The following is a 21599-nucleotide window of genomic DNA, read 5'->3' as shown; positions in this document are numbered from 1 at the left end:
ATCTGAAGTAAATGTATCTTGATTTAAGGAAGCTAATATATCTGTACAGGAAAAGAAAACACTAATACTGTTTGGCATGCAAAAAAGGAGTGCGCTGGCATTATGAATTTAGGCCTTAATTTATGGAAGGGCAAATTAAGACTCTTTAAGACCATTTTGAAACCTGTTATCGAACATTCCTTTTTTCATGGAGCTTTTACTAAAGATCATGACTTGACAGTTTATTCTCCAGCAGGGGGCTGAAAACATCCCCATGCTGTTGCAAAGCTGTAATACTGCGAAAGCATGAAAAAAGGCATGTGCAACCTGTAGTATAAACTGAGGAATGTTTGAGATGACAAGCCATCAACCCTTAAAAACACACACATAACAACAAATTATTCTAAAAGAATAAAGACTTTTATTAAGCATTGTAAGTTGCATTCAATTTCCTTCAAATACATCACACCACAAACCATCAACAATCACTCAAACCCAACAGTAGTTCATTCTTTTACAACCCATAAGTTAGGAAGAAACTCCGATCAACTTACATCAAGGTAACCTACTTAGACTTGCGGCAGGGGACTGAGGGGAATACACCATATTTCTGATCACTAATGTGCGATGAAAAGCATCAGGATTAAATGGAGAAGTAATGATTCTCATTTAGAAGTACGATTATAAATTCTGAAAACACTAAAGTAAACATCAAAATGATTACTTGCTTAGGCTAAATTCTCAAATGGGAGGGTCGAACGTTTTGCAAAACTTGTTCCGAGCTAAGAAAAGTGGGGAGAATTTCAGATCAAAGCCATTTTTTTTTACGATTTTGTTTTTTCAGAAATGGTTTGCTAGTATGAATGCGGAAAACAGCAACAGAGAACAATAATGTATACAGTGATGAGTACACCAGGATTAACAATATTTAAAGTGGCTAGATAATGTTGGAGTAAATACAACAGAGGTCACTAAAAGTCACAGAAATAATAAATTTAAGGTTAGCGCAAATCAGTTACTAACCGTTACTAATCGACTATTACTGATTATCAGCTTTTTACAAATTTTGCAGATGGGCACGGTATTTGTAATGAAGGAAGAAATAGGACAACATGCATTATAACTACACACCAGTTTGTTTGTATTTTTTTTTTTCTTTTAATCGTGAGCCATGCAGAAAGTTTAGCTGAGACAGTTGTACTAATGTGCTACATTTGATTCAACAAACCACTGATGCATGGCATTTTCTGACATGGAAAAAGACATTGGTGTTTTTCAAGAGCTCAATTGCAACTTGTGAGATTTGTCAAACCATTTCTTAACATTACCTATAATCGCTAATGTATGACATATTGAAATCATCAGAACTTAAGATGCAGCAGTAATACTAGTTACTCAATGTCAAAACATCCGCACATTTAAAACACAACTAAACTCACAGTGACGACATGTGAGAAATGCGTTCTTGGTTTTGTCTTTTTCAAATCGTGAGTTTTACGTTTTCAAAGAATAAAAAGCATTTACTGTGACAATACAAACTCAATTACAATGCCAAATATATATATGGTACTTGAATCTCAACTTACTAAAACTAAAAGACTGGCAAATGAAAATCGGTATTTCGGTTTTTGCATTTCATCGAGAAAGTAAAATATGTAATTTCATGTAACCAGTTTTGAAACGCGTAATATCGTTGACGAGGGAGAACACCATCTTTTATCATTGAACTGGTACGATTCTCTATATATGACTTGTATATCTATGTTTTACCGAGAGGTTTCCTCATCATTTTGTGGTTTTAACTCGCTGATGTCGAAGAGGGATTTCAAAAATTCTTAAGTCCTCATTTATCGCTTTCGGAGAGGAAAAAATGTACACCAACTGTAGGTCTGCCATCCTTCCAGATATTCCTTAACACATAACTTTCTATCAACCTTCACCCTCTCTATAAAAATAGGTTTACTCTTCTGTTTTTAAGACAGCAGCGCCCAGAGCTTCATCTCTGCGGCCCTCGCCATCTTCATTTAGTGCATTTAAATGAGGATTAGTATTGCACATTTTAGATTCATTGCTAAAGGCACTTTCAGGTTGGTTTGTAGCACTGCTTTCCCCTTCATTCCCATTTAGCTGGTCTGCCTCTTTACCCTCCACCAAGCCGTTCTCTGCTGCTGTGGACCCTTCTAAGGGCAAATGCAGGGTTTTGGTCACCAACTTCGGCTTCTTTCTGTCTGTTATCACTTCATTGGTTGAGGCAGCATATGTAGGCTTGCTCTGTTAAAATAAATTTTGCAACATTTTTTACTGTCAGTATCCATCAATCCGATCAAAAATTATGCCATCACAGATTTTTGAAGAATAACCTCCCACTGCATTTTTATAACGTAATCATAAAATCCAGGACATGTGACCCCTGGAACTGATAAACTATGATTGAAGAGTTTGTGGTCAGTAAGATTATTTTAATGGTTTTGAAAGAAGTCTCTTATGCTCACCAAGGCTGCATTTATTTGATCAAAAATACAGTAATACTATGAAACATTAGAATTTAACATTTATTTTTATTTTAGTATCGCTTAAAACCTATTTATTTTTGTGATGGCATAAACAGAATTTTTTAGCAGCCATTACTCCAAGATTTTGAACATCGGCATATGTATTCTGGTTAATTTAAAATGTAGGAAACAATAAGATTCACCTGGTATGTTCCCTGACTCTTGAACCCTGTAGTGTAGTATTTGGCTCCTCGACCAAAGGTCCTTATAACAGGAGTAGAAATCACACCCCTTGGACGACTGTTCAAAGAAAAGCAATCGATTTAAATTATCCAGAAAAAAAAAAAACAGTGAGTGAGCAAGTCAATTTAGAATATAGTATGGCTAAGAGAAGCATTACTAAGAGTAAATGTAAAAGTGTTAAACATGATATTACAAGACAGATAATTACAAGCATGTAAATTCAAGAATTTATCTTTAAACGGGCAGTAAAAATGATTGAAAATGTAATGCTTACCCTCTGGTTGCTCCACCAACTGACACCACCTGTATGGGAAACGAGGCTCTTCCTCTTCCACGACGACTACCAGCCCACTGACCCACCACTGTGCCTGCAATCTCAAGCTTACCACCCTGTGAAGGGATGGCTTGAAGCCCTACTAGAGAGGAATGAAATGAACAATATAACTTTAAAAACTCCATCCTTAAAAGTCCAAACAAACAGGTTTAGCTGCTTCAGCTAATCACATTTAAGACAGTAAGGTATTTTGCGCCAGATCTTTGCAAAGAATCGATTGACCAAGTTCACAAAACCACTCAGTGATTGTTTCTCACTTTTACAACCTAGTAGTAAACATTGTATTAACATGTCACTTCTAAAAGAGCATTATTTTTGTTTAAGCGTTTTCACAACTACACTACGAAATAATTAATAATAAAAAGCTGTTTGGTATTTTGCTTACATGTGCCAATTAGTCTAACAATCATTCTTACCAGGCATGCCTCTGCCTCTGCCATGCAGTGGGGGCAGAGGAGGTGGAGGGTAGAAGGTGCTGTTCGGGGGGTAGAAAGGCATTGCGTGTGGAGGGGGGAATGCGATCGGCTGGGGTGGCCGAGAGAAGTTCAGACCCTCCAGGATACTCTGACGCATCTTCTCCACCTTGGCAACTAGTTCAGTCTGGGGTAGGAGATACATGTAAATTTTAGCTAACTTAGATTACAAACCCAAATTTAAAAGTACATACATATGTACTTTTAAATCTGTATATAGATTGCATATATATATATATATACACACACATACACACACACACACAGTATCTCAGAAGTGAGTACACCCCTCACATTTTTGTAAATATTTTATTATATATTTTCATGTGACAACATTGAAGAAATGACACTATACTGCAATGTAAAGTAGTGAGTGTACAGCTTGTATAACAGTGTAAATTTGCTGTCCCCTCAAATTAACTCAACACACAGCCATTAATGTCTAAACCGCTGGCCACAAATTGAGTACCCCTAAGTGAAAATGTCCAAATTGGGCCCAATTAGCCATTTTCTCTCCCCAGTGTCATGTGACTCGTTAGTGTTACAAGGTCTCAGGTGTGAATGGGGAGCAGGTGTGTTAAATTTGGTGTTATCGCTCTCACTCTCTCGTACTGGTCACTGGAAGTTCAAGATGGCACCTCATGGCAAAGAACTCTCTGAGGATCTGAAAAAAAGAATTGTTGCTCTACATAAAGATGGCGTAGGCTATAAGAAGATTGCCAAGACCCTGAAACTGAGCTGCAGCACGGTGGCCAAGACCATACTGCGGTTTAACAGGACAGGTTCCACTCAGAACAGGCCTCGCCATGGTCGACCAAAGAAGTTGAGTGCACGTGCTCAACGTCATATCCAGAGGTTGTGTTTGGGAAATAGACGTATGCGTGCTGCCAGCATTGCTGCAGAGGTTGAAGGGGTGGGGGGTCAGTCTATCAGTGCTCAGACTATATGCAGCACACTGCATCAAATTGGTCTGCATGGCTGTTGTTCCAGAAGGAACGGAGCTACAGTTCATTGAGGGAACCATAAATGCCAACATGTACTGTGACATACTAAAGCAGAGACTGGGCCGCAGGGCAGTATTCCAACATGATAACGACCCCAAACACACCTCCAAAATGGCCACTGCTTTGCTAAAGAAACTGAGGGTAAAGGTGATGGACTGGCCAAGCATGTCTCCAGACCTAAACCCTATTGAGCATCTGTGGGGCATCCTCAAACGGAAGGTGGAGGAGCGCAAGGTCTCTAACATCCAGCAGCTCTGTGATGTCGTCATGGAGGCAACCTGTCTAGTGGTAACCTGTGAAGCTCTGGTGAACTCCATGCCCAAGAGGGTTAAAGCAGTGCTGGAAAATAACGGTAGCCACACAAATTATTGACACTTTGGGCCCAATTTGGACATTTTCACTTAAGGGTGTACTCACTTTTGTGGCCAGCGGTTTAGACATTAATGGCTGTGTGTTGAGTTATTTTGAGGGGACAGCAAATTTACACTGTTATACAAGCTGTACACTCACTACTTTACATTGTAGCAAAGTGTCATTTCTTCAGTGTTGTCACATGAAAAGATATAATAAAATATTTACAAAAATGTGACTCACTTCTGTGAGATACTGTATGTGTGTATATATATATATATATATATATATATATATATATATATATATATATGTATATGTATATATATCTCAACTAATTCAACACTGTGGATTAATGGTTAACAGCTGAGTAAATATTACAGTATATATTGTGCAAAGCAATACATTACAGTGAGCTACAGCACCATAAACGAAAGTGCACCAAAGACTGAAAGCTCAACAAGTAGCATTTCACCAACAAATACATATTTATTAAACATTTAAAAGCAGAAAATGTATATTTGTTATTTACTAAACTAATTTAATTTTAATTATTGTATGTTTCTTTTGGATTCTGTGTTTGTAAATATAGAATATTTGAGAGCACCTCTTGCAAAGTTCTTTTAATATATAATATACCTAATATAGCTGTATTTTATGCAATTATATTTACAAAGTAGTATAAATGTATTTTATATATACACTACTTTTCAAACGTTTGGGGTTGGTAAGATTCAATGTTTTTATAAAGTATCTTATGCTTACCATGGCTGCATTTATTTGATCAAAGAAGCAGTAAATATACAGTAGTATATTTGAAAATTAATTTTTTTCCTGTGATGCAAATCTGAATTTTCAGCAGTCATTACTGCAGTCTTCAGTGTAACACGATACTTCAGATTGTAATACGTTGATTTGGTGCTCAAGAAACATCTCTTATTATTCTCGGTGTTAAAAACATTTGTCCTGTTTAATATTTTTGTGGAAACCATGATACACACACACACACACACAGACTCAGATATATATATATAGACATTACATTTTATAAATTAAATCTTTACTGTTACTTTTGATGAATTTAATGTGTCCTTGCTGAATAAAAGTAGTATTATCTTGACCTCAAATATTTGAACAGTAGTACTAGTAATATGATTTGTCAAAAACAAAATTTACAGATTTTGCTTTTACCCTTTAAAAATAAACTAAATGCATGATCATGTTAAAAAATATATCATTTATTATTATTATTATTGACCTGAAATTACTAAATCTATTGACAGCCCTGCTTGAATTTCTTCAGCCACCCAATTGCATTTACTTGTTGCCTCAGGTATCAGTATCAATAATGAAGTACCAAAGGCTGCTAGTGTACTGAAGCCAAAATTGGTCTCAATCTTAAAAAAACAAAAAAAACACCAGAGGCTGGTAGTGTACTGACACCATAATTGGTTTCAATCCATCCCTATCACACAGTTCTATCATCAATCTTTTCTGCTGTAGTACTTCAATCTGGTGTGTCAGTTTGAGGTCGGTGTTAAATCATTCTGTCAGTAATGGCTTTGAAGCTCTTATGCGCGTAAGAAAACGCAGTGGTGCTGTGCCGATTGTACCTGACCATCGCAGAGGTCAATGAGTGGGGCCTTGTCCCTGCAGGCCCGGATGAGTTTACTCTGTAGCAGCTTGCCGTCAAAATACATCCACGGACAGCAGTGTTCCCAGGGAATGGGCTGCCCGCACACGTCATTGGCAAACAGCGCCATATCCACACCGCTCATAAAAAGAGCAGCCAGCTGAACACCGCGTGGATCCAGGTTATCAATCTGGCGGCGACAGATGCAGTGACAGTCAAACAAAGCTCTTAAGGTTAAATAAGCAGCTACATGTTAAACCACCCATCAGATCACAACCCCCTCCCCCTCAGCTGAAGCACAAAGCAAGCATGAACAAATCTATCCATACACGTAGACTAATGCACAAACCACTCCAGCCAATTCAGCCATTGAAAGCAACCAGCAATGGCAGCAGCGAAGCAAAAAGCGCATACAGATCGACAGAACTGACAGACACGGACAGCCACGACACAGCACAGCCTGCTGTGTGGATGGTTTACATGTTTTTATGAGCTCAGAGTCACAGACTGAAATGAGCAAAAAAAAGCAGCCAAGTAAACCATCTACACAAAAAGACTACATTCCTAGCACTCAGGTTGCTCAAATGCCATGTCTTTTCCCACAAAGCCGACTATCAAATGAAAACATGCTTTTACAAAGCATTAAGGCCAATCAGCCTGGCAAGCGTTCTTACAAACTAAGAAGTATCCAGAAAAATACCTAAAACCCTACTTTTTGAAACAAGAGGCTTATTGCTTTTAAGTACATTAATATATAAACATATCTTTACCAGATTTTTAAATAAACTGGAAAGAACTGTGGGCCATTCACACCAAATCTGAATGTGAAACACAAATAATAAAACAAATATTTTATTTATTAACTCCTTAACAGAATATTTATTGAATAATTTAATTTCATATTTGAAATGAAACTCTTCAGAGGCTAAAAACATTTTTAGTTTGGATACCAAAAAATTAATTCAGGTCTCCAAACTTAAAACAATAATAAAAAGTCATTCTGATTATAGTAAATTTTACTGTTATCATACTGGCCAAATAGATTTGCATACTAACAAATGTTTGCAAATATTTTACATTTTCGTGTTTCATGTTCATTTGACAATTTATTTATTATAAAAAATTTGAATTTGTCTGCAGATTATTTTCGAGTAGTTTTGCGCACAACTTTTTGCGTGTATTTCTGTTCATGATATGCTTTAGTTACATATACTTTGATGTGAACGGGCCTTTTTGGTTTGTGGGTATTCTCTGGACACTCCTCATGCATCATTCTCCACATAAATCACCTTCAGGTCCTGCAGCTGGTCAGGCTCATAAAGTTTAGGAGAAAGTGCTTGAGCTAGGAAAGCGTCAAGTTCGTTACGACGCAAAATTCTTACTCCTGGCCATTGTAACATAAACCTGAAGTAAAACACAAAGGAGTGACAAAACAAGAGCTGATACTGAAGGCCCTTTCTGCAATGGATTAAACCATTGAAAATCTAGGAAAGCATTTAACAATATTCCACAATGTTTTTGTCTTACAAAATTGTTTCGATTCTCACCGTAGCACGCAACACAGCACCATAAGAGGTGTGGGGACATTGGCAGGGTTCAGCATGGCTGGAGTGTCCGACCTCATGCAGGCCAAGAAAGCCCTCATCCTCCGGTTCTTGTCCTCCACTGCCTTGCCCAGCCAGAGTTTCTTCAGGTTTGGGCAGGTCCACTCCCGGAAGGGTAGAGCTTCCACTAGTTCAGGGGTGTGTGGAGATTTGCCTTTGTAAGCAGCCCATTCTTTTATTATCACTGCTGGATCTGCAAAGACAGATCAAAAAAGCTTAACTGGGGAATTTGCCAAATACACTTAAAAAAGCATTCCCTCATTAAAATATTGAGGGTAAATCAACAAAGTTGATATTATAATAACACATTTTTGGGGGGGAATATCCAAATATTCAGATTGGTGGATCATGGGTAGTCAAGTTTTTTCCCACTGTGAATTTGGCAAATAATCTTTTTTGCCTAGTTGTGTAGTAATAATATATATCTGCCTTGAAAGGTTAAACTAAAATTTATTTAATAAAAAAAAAACAAAATCTTCTATTTTCCTATCTTGTTTTCTAATTTCCAATGAGAAAAAAAAGAAAAAAGAACGTCAACATTAACAGAGCTAATAATAGTTTTTGAATGATGCTAATTATTTAAATTAATTTGCCCAGTTAAAGCTAACGTCAACACTCAGGTGCACTCTCTAAATAATTAAATCAGCCATCTACAGGCCCCAGGAGAGAATTTAGGCATTAAAAGCAGGGTTGAAAACTGAGAACCGAATCAAAGTATGTCAGAATACCTTTAACAATTCACGAACACCCAAGAATCAAACAACAGTAACATTTATCAACTGATTTAAACCTCCTGTGCTTACAAAATTTAGAACGGTCTATATTACGACTATAAAAGGCTATTTACAAGCAGATTTACCCCAGGTGTGAGTAGCTATTTTTCAGGGATAAGATAATTAATTTATTTACCATCATATATAATTACAATCTAATTAACCCTTTTTTTTAACTTCAACATTACAATAACAACTACATGAAATCTTTTACTTTTAACATATTATTGAAATTTATGAATAATAGCATTAGGGAAAATGCCAAATCCTGTGATGATGTTACAATGCTTCATTTAGATAGATTTATTCTGAAATATTTTCAAAATGTTCGCTTTTTTTGTACATTTGGTAATGGTCTGGCTCATTAATAATAATTACATTAAAAAGATGGTCGCTCCACTAAGGTTATGTAACAATGTCGTAATTCATAAATTGGCCAATAGCTTACCAAATTGCATTGGTACTTCGAAAACACAAAAACTGGTGGTTCCAAAGCATTTTATCAAAAACACAGAGAATTGTTACAGTTTTCCTTATTAGTGATACTTATGATTGTTTAAAAAGTTGAATTGTTCCAATTTAGCTGGGTAGCTCTGTTACTCACAATCGGGGAGGTGATTTCTCCTCATGGCGAGTCTCTCTGCCTTCTTTTTGGCCTCGGCCAGGCTGAAGAGCACCCCGTAAACATATTGACGTACTGGCCGGTACAGCTGCACCGCAGAGGGCAGGTCTTTGTTAGCTTCATCCTCTATGGTGACAGATAACTTTATCTCACCCTGTAAAAAATAACCATCAAACACTGTCAGTCACAACAGTTTAACAAGGAGTAGTTTCAAAGTTACAGCTGAGTTGCTAGTAACTAAAAGCTGACCTTGGTAAGAACATGGTAAATATATGGGTACATGAGGCCCTTTTTGTGTCTGTGCTCAGCGACTCGTAGCACCTCTGGTGCCACCACTGGTAAAGGGGGAGTGGTAATATCCATGTGATTTCTTGTTGGCATAGAAAGGAGGGATGGAATATGGGCATTGACCCCTACGTGACCTTTCCCCTCTGGCCCTTGGTTTACAGGGGAGGGCACAGAAGGATCAGACTGAAAGAGAAATTAAAGAATTTAAATGGATATAACATTAAATGGATATTATTGTATCAAGCTTGTCTATCAAGTTATCTTTTAACAAGCATAATATTTTAACACCGAGCTAAAAAGTCGACCCACTTTATTTTGGTCCCCATGGTCTCCTTCTGGGATGTTGTCCATCTGGTTTCTCTGTTTGTCCCATCCCTTATGGTCACTTACATGGCTATATTTCAGAATGAAATGGATGCACCAATATTAAAATTCAGCCAGATACCAATAACCCGTATTTTCACATTTTGCCCAATAACAGTTTAACATTATCTTCCACAATAGGAGTTCATTCAGAGCCGCACAGACGTGTTCACAGATGGCCTATAAGTCGTAATATTAATGTTATGTTGTATAAATGATGAAGCGTATTCTATATGAGATAAATTAGTTAAATAGGCTACCATTGATTAAAAACCTGCTAATGTGAATTCTTATTGTTTTGCTGACGTTTAATGTTAACTATCTTTTAATCAAAACATTAAACATTATTTACCACGTTTATATCTGCGAGGCGTCCGTTACACATTTTCCCTGTGTGTTTAACCTCATTATTTATGACTGTTGAATGTCTGATGTGATTCTTGGTGATGTATTTTGCCCCGCCCCCAAACACATGATTCGACTATCAGTCGACTATCGGCAAGATTCAAAAATTCCAATTCGACTATGAAAATCTTTAGTCGGGGACACCCCTACTAAAAATGAATAAATAATTGTAAATGCTACAAGTGAATTTAAGCATCAAAACATTATAATGTACAATTTAAAAATGGATATTGATTTTTTAAATTTACAAAATATTACATTTAACAGTTTTATTTAATTATTAGTGTTTTTTTTATTATTAGTGAGAATTACTAAACTGTGAAAATGTGGAAACAAGCATATACTTTTTTCTATTGGTAAAATATCCAATATATCCAAAATACTAAAATATACTAATATCAGCCAACATTTAAAAAAAAAAAAAATTGGGGGGGGGGGGGGGGGGGGGTCTATTACTATACTAATATCTAATACTATTACTATTATCTACTGTATATTATACTAATATTATTATTATGCATTTAAATCTCTTATGCTCACCAAGGCTGCATTTATTTGATCAAAAATACACTAAAACAGTAAGACTGTCAAATATTATTAAAATTGAAAATAATATTTTACACATTTTATTCCTGTAATGGCAAAGCTGGATTTTTCAACAGCCATTACGCCAGTCTTCAGTGTCACATGATCCTTTAGAAATCATTCTAATATGCTGATTTTGTGCTCAAGAAACATTCCTTATTATCGATACTGGAAAGAATTGTGCTGATCAATATTTTTGTAAAAACCATGATAGGCTTCTCAGGATTGTTTGATGAATAGAAAGTTCAAAAGAACAGTATTTATTTTAAACAAATCTTTTGTGACATAAACATCTTTAGTTTATCAATTTAATATTTTTATATACATACATTTTATTTATTGTACATCCCTAAAACATATTTTAAAAAAGCATCAGTGTTTAATGTCTATGTATGCAGAGATTGGTTAAGCAAACTTGTATAAATGTATTTATGACCTTGTAGAACATCTCAGTCAGTACAGCAAACACCACTTTCTTTTACTAATGGCAGTAAGCATCAAAACAAAAATCTAAAAGTCAGCATATCCCACATGCATTCCCATGTTCTCGGTTACTCACTTGGCAGTGGAACCTGTGTTTTCTTCATTCTCGGAGGACGAGGACGTGGACGAGGTGATGAAGAAGGCTGGGTCTGTGTGGTCAGAGTTGCCGGGAGACAACCTCTCGTAGAGCGGCGTGTGCTGCTTCCCGTCATTAGGAATGTTGCTGTAGCTGTTCTGTTCTAGGAGCCCTTTACCTGACGGGTCCACCTCATGGACAGGCTCGGCCAACGGAGGGCCGGAATAGCCATGCTGGACCTGGGAGAATGAACAGAAACATGTATGTGTCAGTCTGATGGGTTAGCACGAGTCATTCAGGATGGACCATAATGGTGAAATGGTACTCACCTCAGGTTTGCCTGGAATGTTAAGCATCTGCGGTGCTGCTGGCAATCCCATATGATTTGGTCTGACTGTGGGCATACAAAATGCAAAGTGCAAAAAAAAAAAAAAAGAGTCTGGTTCAATCTCTGGAGCAAAAACTGAAAAAAATGTAGAGAAACTTGGAAAGAAAAACAACCATTCCCAGAAAATATATATATATATTTTTTTTTTATGCTAAAAAGCCCTAACTGAGATTCTCGTTATACCGCACGTCCACCCACCACAGAAACTGACCTTGATGCATTCAAAATGTGTGTAGGCACAGAGACTCAGTGAGGTATATGAGAAACAGTCCGCATCCATACCATTCTAACAACACCAGAACGTTTAAAATCATGCAAAAATTCAGTCTTAAAGACTATTATAGTTCTACAAGACAACCACTATAATTTATCAAAGATGCAGAATTTAATTCTTCTCTCATCTCATAATGTTCAACTGACACCCTTTCAATGAACCTGTTGAAAGTTTTCAGGCGAGCTAAAGAGAGTTTTTCCAGACTAGCAGCGCTCTGTGCGAGAGTCCTTTCTAAAGAAGCCCATTTGTATGCACAGGCCACAGCGGCCATTCCAAGTGCACACAAGGTCTGAGGCAAGTGGGAAAATTTCTCACATTACTGTGAGGGCTAAGACCGAGAGACGGTTAAGAGAGAGACAGAGCGTGTCTCTAAAACCTGGCCTTAAACATAGACAGGAAAACACAACACCAGGCGAGCATTAGTACACTTGTCCTACTCCAAGAATTTAACAAGAACGAACCAACAGGAACAGATGTCGCTCTGTCAGAGAGGGAAAATCAAAAACAATGACAATCTTACCTAAATAAGGGGGAAAGTGAAGGGGCTTGCTGGCGGTGGCATAATAATGCACTGCTTTTTTGAAACGGACAACTTTGTCATCAGTTCGAGACTAGAATGCAAAGCCACAGAATTAGCACATATTATCCACAATTCTTGGAAGTTGATATCCCCCAAAATGAACATTTTGTCATCCTTTACTCACCCAAATGTTGGTCTAAATGTATATGACTATTCTGTGGAACACAAAAGTGTATTTAGTGCATTTTGCCCATACACTAAAAGTCAATGGTGTCCAATTTGTTGTTTTGGACGCCATTGACTTTTATTGTATGGACAAAATAGCTGAATCATTCTTCTATTGTGTCCTGTACAAGAAACAGAAAGTCATGAAAATGACATGAGGGGTAGGGCTGCACAATTTGGGGAAAAAACAAGACTTTTGAAGGAAAATTATGTTAGAATTTCAAAGAATTTATTTTTTTCTAATAAGATTTGTGACAATGGTTTAATATATATATATATATTTTATATTTTAAAGCTCCAGGTTTGCTTTGCTTGTTCGTAGAGCTGCACAATCTGGCCCAAAATTTTGCAATTATATAGCAATATGATTGCAAAATAAATAAAAACAAAATAATAATCGTATACAAAATAAGAAATATTATTATAGTAATATTTAAGACAAATGTAAGAATGAGTTACATGCGTTTAACAAAACACAGTGCTATAGAAAGAAAGAAAGAGAGCATTTCCGATTTGATAGTGTCACTAAGCCATAACGCGATTTAGTTTTTATTCCTATTAATTATGCAGCCCTAAATGGGGTTGAGTAAATGATGACAGATTTTTCCATTTTGGGGTTATGTATCCTGTTAAATGTGCTACAATGGTGTGTTATCTTACCTGGGAGTGCTTGAATGTGTCTTTAGCAATAGCTTCCAGGTCATGGACATCTTGTAGGTTGCGGACATAGTCTGCCACGGCTCTTATGACCACATCACATGGAGGAAGAACGAGTTGGTGGGCACGGACCTGCATCAGAGAAAACAACCCATCACACCCCCAGCAAAAGCTCCTTCTGCTTAAAATGTGATGGGTATCATAGGAGTACATATCTGACTGGGTACAGTCCGACAAATTTACAAAAACACACATTAGTTTATCTGCTTAACCTGTTAACCCGCATCGGCCCGTGGGCGGGCCGGAAGGGCGTGGTCGGGCGTGGTCGGGCTTTTTATTACCTTTGTTTTAGAACAATATTCAATCAATTATCATTAACTATATATCATTTGAAAGCTAAAACACTCAAGATTAACGATCTGAGCTTGTTTTTGAAATCAATACACCAGAGAGGAAAGGGTTAACAGAAATGCTGAAAGACCGGCCATTTAAAATGAACAAAGCGAACCGCAGTACTCACGTTTGATCGCCAATAGCGCTGGTCAGCTCAGACTATTCCAAGACACACCAGCATACATTTCAAGAGAAGGGTCCACTCTTCAAAATGCATCCACTTTTTAATCCAAAACAACGAAAAAATAGGGGAAAACACGATAGATCCTCCTTTGTTTACATAAGCGATTCGAGTTATAGTTATCGATAGCGTCCATTTTCCAATAAATATCGATTATAATTCGGATTCCAGCTTTGAAACGCCATCTATTTCCAGCAGAATCGTCTCTTCCGAGTAAGAATAGCCCTCCCTCGTCTCTCTCCTTCAATCGCAGGAGCTGTTATAACCCGGGACAGTAAGCGCGTCCGTGAATGGGTCAGCGAGGTGTCAATCCGGACACATCACAATAGGGGTGTTTGAAGCCAGCCAATGCCTCGCCAGCACAGTTTTGATGGATGGAAGTGTTAGCCAACCACAAGGACGTTTACAGTGATTGACAGTTTGAATAGTTTACGTAAGATTGTTTAGAGAATAGCTCGGCGTATTGTCCGTGTGTTTTCGTGCGCTCTCGGGTTACGCATGAAGCGTACACATAATGGCGTCGCAGCGCTACACAGACTGGCTATCAGCGAACAGATGTTGTCCAAAGCTCACATCTGAATCTCTCCATCATGGATCTTCGACTTGAGAAGAGTTTCTGTGGCGTTTGGTGGTGTTTTGGAGGACGTGGGGAGACAAAATGGCTAATTTAGTAACCGAAAACGCACGGAGATCGCTGGGAAGCGTGGATAGCATTAGCACGTAAGTGTCTCCACCCTCCTCTTGAATGTTTGTGTGTTTATCATGTAGTTATTTGCAGCTTTTGTTTCATGTTAGCTGTTTTAGATTCTAAAAATGACAACGGAGAGGGATAATATGAGGGGATTACATGAGTTTTGTTCGTGTGGGTGTGTTTGTTTGTGGGTATGTCCCGAGTATTGTGTGTGTGTGCGCGCGTGTGTGTGTGTGTGTGTGTGTACAAAATGTAAACAGTGTTGCAAGTTTGATTTGTTTTGCTTACACACTTTCTCACTCTTTTTCTCTCACTCTTTCCTGTCTTTTCAGAGGTCTGGTGAATCCAGATGGTCAGAAAAAAACCATTTTAGTGGCTGCTAGAGCGTCTTCCTCCACTGTAAATACTGTAAATAGTTTTTTTTATTATTATTTAGTAATATTAGTAATAGTAATCTATTACTATATTAGTAAAATAGTAATATTCATAATATTCACCATATAAAATAAATAAAAAATACAAATGTTGTAAAAACAATGTATTTTGCATGTTTTGTGTTTTCACTAGTTCAAAAATGATCAAATCTGTTTTGGTTCACTGTTTTCATTATTGGAATTGTTCAGAATAAAGACTGTTTAGTTATGTTCAAATTCTGAAATAGTTTTGTGTTTTTTTGTGGTTTCATTGGTAGAGCAGTTCTGAATTGATATACATATGTAGTATGCAGTGTCTTATGGAGTCTCTAAATAGCATTTTTGAAAGGATTCCTAGACTTTTCTTGAAATAAAATATCCAAATGACTTTTCCAAAGCTTTTCTTGAAATGAAATACCATAAAGATGTACTTTCTGTAAGTCTTTACCTATAAAAAATTTATTATTTCATATTTTATTTCAGGAAATATTTAGGCGTTTTTTTTTTCAAAAATGCCATTTGTAGACTAACCAAATGACTAAATGAGTCAGCACTACAAATGCTGTTCAGAAATAGTTTTTTATTGTGTGTTTTGGTGGGCAGAGCAGTTCTGAATTGATATACATATATGTATTATGTAGTTTTGACTCATTTGGACATTTGTTTACAAAGTGTCTATTTGGGGTCTCCAAATGGCTTTTTTGAAAGGACGCCTAGATTTTTTTTAAATAAAAGCTTACAGAAACTACATTTTTGGGAGTATCATCCTCAAATTTGAGTCAAAACATGGTCAGATGTTCAGCTTTATCTTTATGGTGTTTTCAGGCCTTTGGCATGCAAGTCTCATCCATTTTTCCCTTAGTGAGCTTCATTAAAACATATCGCGAGTCAATTTCATGTATATTTTACCTTGTTTTACTCTATTGCTATACTAATTTTGAGTTATTATGACTCTAGAGTAACAAAGGATCAAGTGTCTAGTTTCAAACAACACCAGATTTTTAAATATAGACCTTAGGGTTCAAGAGCTACAGACATTTTTATTTGGTTATATCGTTTTTTACAAAATGCTCAAAAATAGGGGCGCAGGGTAACAGGTTAATTGATAATGCATATCATAAACTGCCACTTAGAGGCTTTTTATACAAGTAATTGCCAACTTTAGACACCAACACAGACATATGCTAAAATGAACGGCAAGAAAAAGTAAAGCATGATGCATAGAGCTGTAAGTCAGATGTTAAAATCGAGTATAGCCCACTCTATTCTAGCTCACAGTGAATCAATAAAGCCATCTGTCAAGCAACACCGACACTAAGAGAAGAAAACAGAAGGTTACGCATGAAGCCATTCATCAACTCAACTCTTTCCTTTATAATCGCAGTGATCAACTGTTTGGCAGAAATTCAAAGACAGAGTATTTAAAACTAAAAGGGTACACACTGAGGACAATGCTGAAGTGATTTTGCATGGTCCTGATAAGTTATTTGCCAGACCTCATTTCAATCTGGTTGTCAAGGAAACTGGTCACAGCGGCTTGTAACTGAGGGAATCTAATGAGAACTGAAGTCTTATTTTGTACACCTTTTAAACATGTATTAGTCAATGTAGAAAACCTTGAAGTATTTGAATTATTATACACAACATGTATTTCCACTGTGTGACGCATTTACAAGTAAAAAAGAATATTCAACTGGAATACCAGAATGGAGCCAGACTGAATGCATGTTTGCAAAATGGTTCTTAAATAGCTAATTATTCAGTGCTAGGTATTAAACAGGTAAATTACTTTTTTTTTTTTTTTTTTATAAGTGGCTTTACCTTCAAGGATGCTAAAGGGTGCTCAGGGCCAAGTAAACTCCAGTGAAAGGCAGCCAAGTCTTCATCAGGCAGTATGTGATTCCCTATTTAAAAAAAAGAATTTAGTTATTTAAGCATGCATCGCAGAAGTACTAACTTGTAAACTTCAATATTGCAGCCGGAAAACATTTCAGCCATGAAATTTAATGATTTGTGACACTACTGATCATTTTTGAGCCATTCTTCTAATGCATTAGTAAATAAAGACAGTCAAGAAAGTTTGAAGTTAGAAAGAATTATAATTACCTTAAAATAAAAAATATCCATTCACAAATGTCTTGCACTTCATTTTACTTGCCTTATCTTACATGCACAAAGTTTGGGGTCAGTTAGAGTTATTTATGTTTTCGAAATAGGTCTCTTATTCTACATTTACATTTACATCTATATTTACATTTATACATTTTATTCTCATCAAGGCTGCATTTATTTGATCCAAAAATAAATAAATACATACTGTAATTCAACAGTAAAAACTTTAATGTTGTGAAATATTATAACATTTTAAAATAAGTAGTTTTTTTTTATGTCATTTACTCCTGTAATGGCAAAGCTGAACTTTCATCAGAAATGACTCCAGCTGTCAGTGTCGCATGATCCTTCAGAAATCATAATAAGCTTGCTGCTCAAAAAACATTCCCTATTATTATTAATGTTGAAAACAAATCGCATTGCTTAGTATTTTTGTGGAAACCATGATTTTTGTAACTATGTACACTATGTACTATGAACAACCTTGCTGAATAAAACTATTCATTTATTAACGTAATGACCCCAAACTTTGCATAGGATAAAGACAAACTATTTTGTCTTTAGAAAAACATGCTGAATCATTCACAATATGACTAAGAACAAGCATTAGACAAATAGGGCCAATGTAGATGTCCTTTTGACTTGAAAACTGACAGGCAATCCTACAAACTTACCTAAAAGTGAAGCAAAAATTACAAAACGATTTGGATTGAGATTAAGTTGCTTGGCAACTTCGTGCATCAGGTATTGGCTGGTGGTGAGGCTTTTGCCGTTGCGGCTGAGTTTGAGAGCATGGGCACTGAAGTAGTATGGGATGTTGCACAGGGCATAATCAGAATCATAGGCAACCAGGCCATGGAACCCATTTTCTCTAAATAAGGCAATCACTTCCTGGTGATGATCCTCGATGGTCTGCACAACCTGAGTGAGGAAGCAAATTACAGGAAGGCTCATTAGAAAAACAAATTTACATTGATGAGATTGACTATACTGCAGGCTTTCACAGATTTCCATGAAAGGATGTGAGGCACGATTAGTCTGGCAAATGTTATTTCTAATTGTATCATATAATGGCTTCTCTGCCAAATGCTTTAATCGATTAGCACTATTTGAACGAATCAATGAAGAGATGATTCTTTTTAAAACTATATATTGAGCAAGAGGATGTTCACTGGGCTTTAACTAATAGGAAACAAGGCTTGACTCGTAAACAAATCCCTTTTTCAATATTCAAACAATTCATGTTTCATTCATATTCTGCCCCACATTTCATAGTTTCTCAATTGATCCAATGTTTATGAGTACAGGAGATAAGTAGAAAAAAATCCTAATAGTATGATTTTCCATGCCTGCATAAATATCAATAATCCATACATACACTTAAACACTTATGCTGAAAGCCCTCTGAAAAATGAACTAAATAAATAAATGCAAATAAAAGCATTCATGGGCAAGAATCTCATAAGTCATGTGTCTCTCTCTGCTCAAAACAGGGCCAATAAACAGCCTGTATGGCTGCTAAATCTCAGCATAAGTGACGCAGGGAGCATGCAGCCAATCACAGAGCAGTGCTTACTATTCTTCTGTCACAAGGTGTGACACATCAGCCAATCACAGGAGAGCAGAGGTGGCACTTCCTTTTGCCAGCACAACCTACTACTACATGGCTTCATTTCAGCATTCTTGCACAAATGCATGTTTTTATTCTATTATGAGAGGTTTGTATTTGGTTGATACTGTATAAGGTTATTAATGTGTCGAAATACATTGCACCTTTAATTATTGTTGAAGATCCTGGTAAAAATATTTATTATTATGTGGTAATATTTATACAATATTTACTTAATACTGCATTGCTTGATTTGTAAACGTTGTCTTTTTGTATTTATTCACTTGCGCTTACTTTTAATCAGTTGATTTTATTGATTCTGCTGTAATATCATTGTAAAATAAAGATGTAAAAATTCAGTATTTTAGATTTGCATGCACTGTTAGGTGCATTAAAATATCTAACGTTAAAAGACTGGCAGTTTTAGATTTGCTTTTAAACAAATTTCTAAAACACCATCTCATATACTAACATGACAGTTACATCCTGTACTGCTGACATCTCTATGTTCCCCAAATGCTTGTGGAAATGAGATCTGATCAGACACCAGCAGCATGTCGTACAGATTTGTGCCCAAGATCTGTCTTCCTCTGCACACCCACCCCGAGCATGTATGTTCCAACAAGTTGGATCCTGCTTTAAAAAAACATCTTAAACCAGCCTGAGCTGATTTGTTGGTCTTTATATTGGTTCTAGAGAGGTATTGGACCGTTTCAGTCGCTCTATCAGGGAAAAACAAACCAGCTGCTAATCTTGGTTTTAACATGTTTGTGTATTATGATTTTTAAGACCTACACTGGTTTCCATTTGAATAATGCAATTTCACTAACAGCCAAGTGTGGTCAACTGGCTGCTTTCAGATTGGTTTAGGGAACTTTTCAGTTTGGCCAGGCTGTGAAACCAGCTTAAGCCAGCTGCTGATCTTAGTTTTAACATGTCTGTTTTCATGAATAATACTACATGAAAACCAAGCTAGGTCTTCTTGATTCAAATCTGAAGAAAACAGTTTCACAGACAGCTTTGATTAGCTAGTCTGGTCTAACTACTGGTTTCAGATGGGTTTGGAGAACTTTTCAGCTTGGTCAGGCTGAGACCAGCTTAAACCAACTAAGACCAGCAAACCATCTTAAGCTGTTTTGTTCGTCTAGATACACAACAAGAAAGCCTAGGCCACCTGCTAGCTGCAAACCTACTGTCTTGTAAGACGAGCACTTCACTTGATCTGGGTCTGGTTCTGCTAAGCTAATGGCTGCATGTGTCAAAAACACAACGAGCATCTGTCGCTACTCACCCCGACGTGGAACCTGAGGAGCGCCAGGCGGATGCAGTGGGCCATACACACCGGGGGTAGGAACCAGACCTTGGGCGGCGGGGTACCCTTGTTCTGGACGTGGCTGACGATCTGCTGGGCGGTCTGCCTCTCGTTCACCTGTCGCTTGACCCACTCGTGGAGACGGCCTTTCTCCAGGGCGCCATTGAAGCACACTAGCAGCTCGATGTTGCCGTTGAAACAGGCTTTGGAGAGGGCGGCGAGGTACCCGAGCATGTGGTTCCACTGGCCTCCGCTCACCCAGTCGGTGTAGAAGCCGCCGTAGAGCCGGTGCAGGCAGTTCTCTGCGTCCACTAGCAGCCGGAGCGGAGTTTGAGGGGGTCTCTGCCGGCCGCCGCCGACCAGACTCCCGCGGGCGAGTTTCTGGAGCTCCACCGGCACCACGGCATTGGGGCAGTGCTTCTCTATGTATTCCTGGAAACCCTGCACACCCATGACTGTTGTTGTACAATATGATATCTACTGTTATTTCGGGTTGAGTAAGAACGTAAAATTGTCTGGAGGAAATGGAGACAGAGAGAGTTGCAAGCTAGCAGCCTCTCCGGAATGCTGAAACCCGGACTGAAGAATATTGCGGTGGAAGTTGATCAAGCGAAAATCAATCAAATCGGAGATGCATCTGTAGTTTTTGGTGAGTTGTTTTTTGGTTCATGGCTGCTAGCCGCCATGTGCACCCTTATGGAGCCATGTCTGTGGTCTGGATGTATCTGGTGTGTAGGGGAAAGAGAGGAGCGCAGAGACGCAGGGCACGTACAGTCACACCGGAGGAGGAGTCTGGAGTTCAGTGGGCGCGGTTCGCTGGGGGAACTGTTGCATGTTATGATACTCTCACTATTATAAAACGTCTCATAATGGCTAACTGTTTAAAATAAATATATATATATATTTAGCAAAACTATTTTAAAGTTAGTAATAAAACTAGAATTAGCAACTTCTATATTCTTTCATTTAAGTACTGGACAAATGTGTTACTGTGAAATTTCTAAACAACTATTACATTTCTTTTAACTTTCTATGATCCATTGTTATTAGTTAATGATTTTAAAATGAACAGTTTTTTAATACTTGGGGTCCATCTGTTGGTTGAGGATCTGGTTG

At 37.4% G+C, this 21599-nt stretch overlaps 1 protein-coding gene across 2 annotated transcripts; it reads right to left on the bottom strand.

Annotated features, from left to right (window-relative positions):
• Window positions 1–377: 377 nt before the first annotated feature.
• LOC306855390 (constitutive coactivator of PPAR-gamma-like protein 1 homolog) lies at window positions 378–21271 on the bottom strand. Of its 2 annotated transcripts, none has more exons than XM_079394085.1 (17): window positions 20463–21271; window positions 18237–18483; window positions 17272–17354; window positions 13776–13904; window positions 12891–12981; window positions 12038–12102; window positions 11709–11947; window positions 10106–10190; window positions 9758–9979; window positions 9491–9662; window positions 8057–8306; window positions 7799–7913; window positions 6490–6699; window positions 3465–3648; window positions 2989–3130; window positions 2675–2771; window positions 378–2250 (listed from the first exon to the last, which is right to left on the bottom strand). In XM_079394085.1, the coding sequence occupies exons 1-17, from the start codon at window positions 20934–20936 to the stop codon at window positions 1939–1941; spliced, it is 3117 nt and encodes a 1038-aa protein (XP_079250211.1). In that variant the 5' UTR covers window positions 20937–21271; the 3' UTR covers window positions 378–1938. The 2 variants fall into 2 exon arrangements, with proteins under 2 accessions (XP_079250211.1, XP_079250212.1); XM_079394086.1 differs by having other exon boundaries at window positions 2989–3127.
• Window positions 21272–21599: the final 328 nt, after the last annotated feature.

This window comes from Barbus barbus, assembly GCF_936440315.1.
Source record: "Barbus barbus genome assembly, chromosome: 35".
Lineage (NCBI taxonomy): Eukaryota > Metazoa > Chordata > Actinopteri > Cypriniformes > Cyprinidae > Barbus > Barbus barbus.
This window is presented reverse-complemented; position numbering and strand designations above follow the sequence as displayed.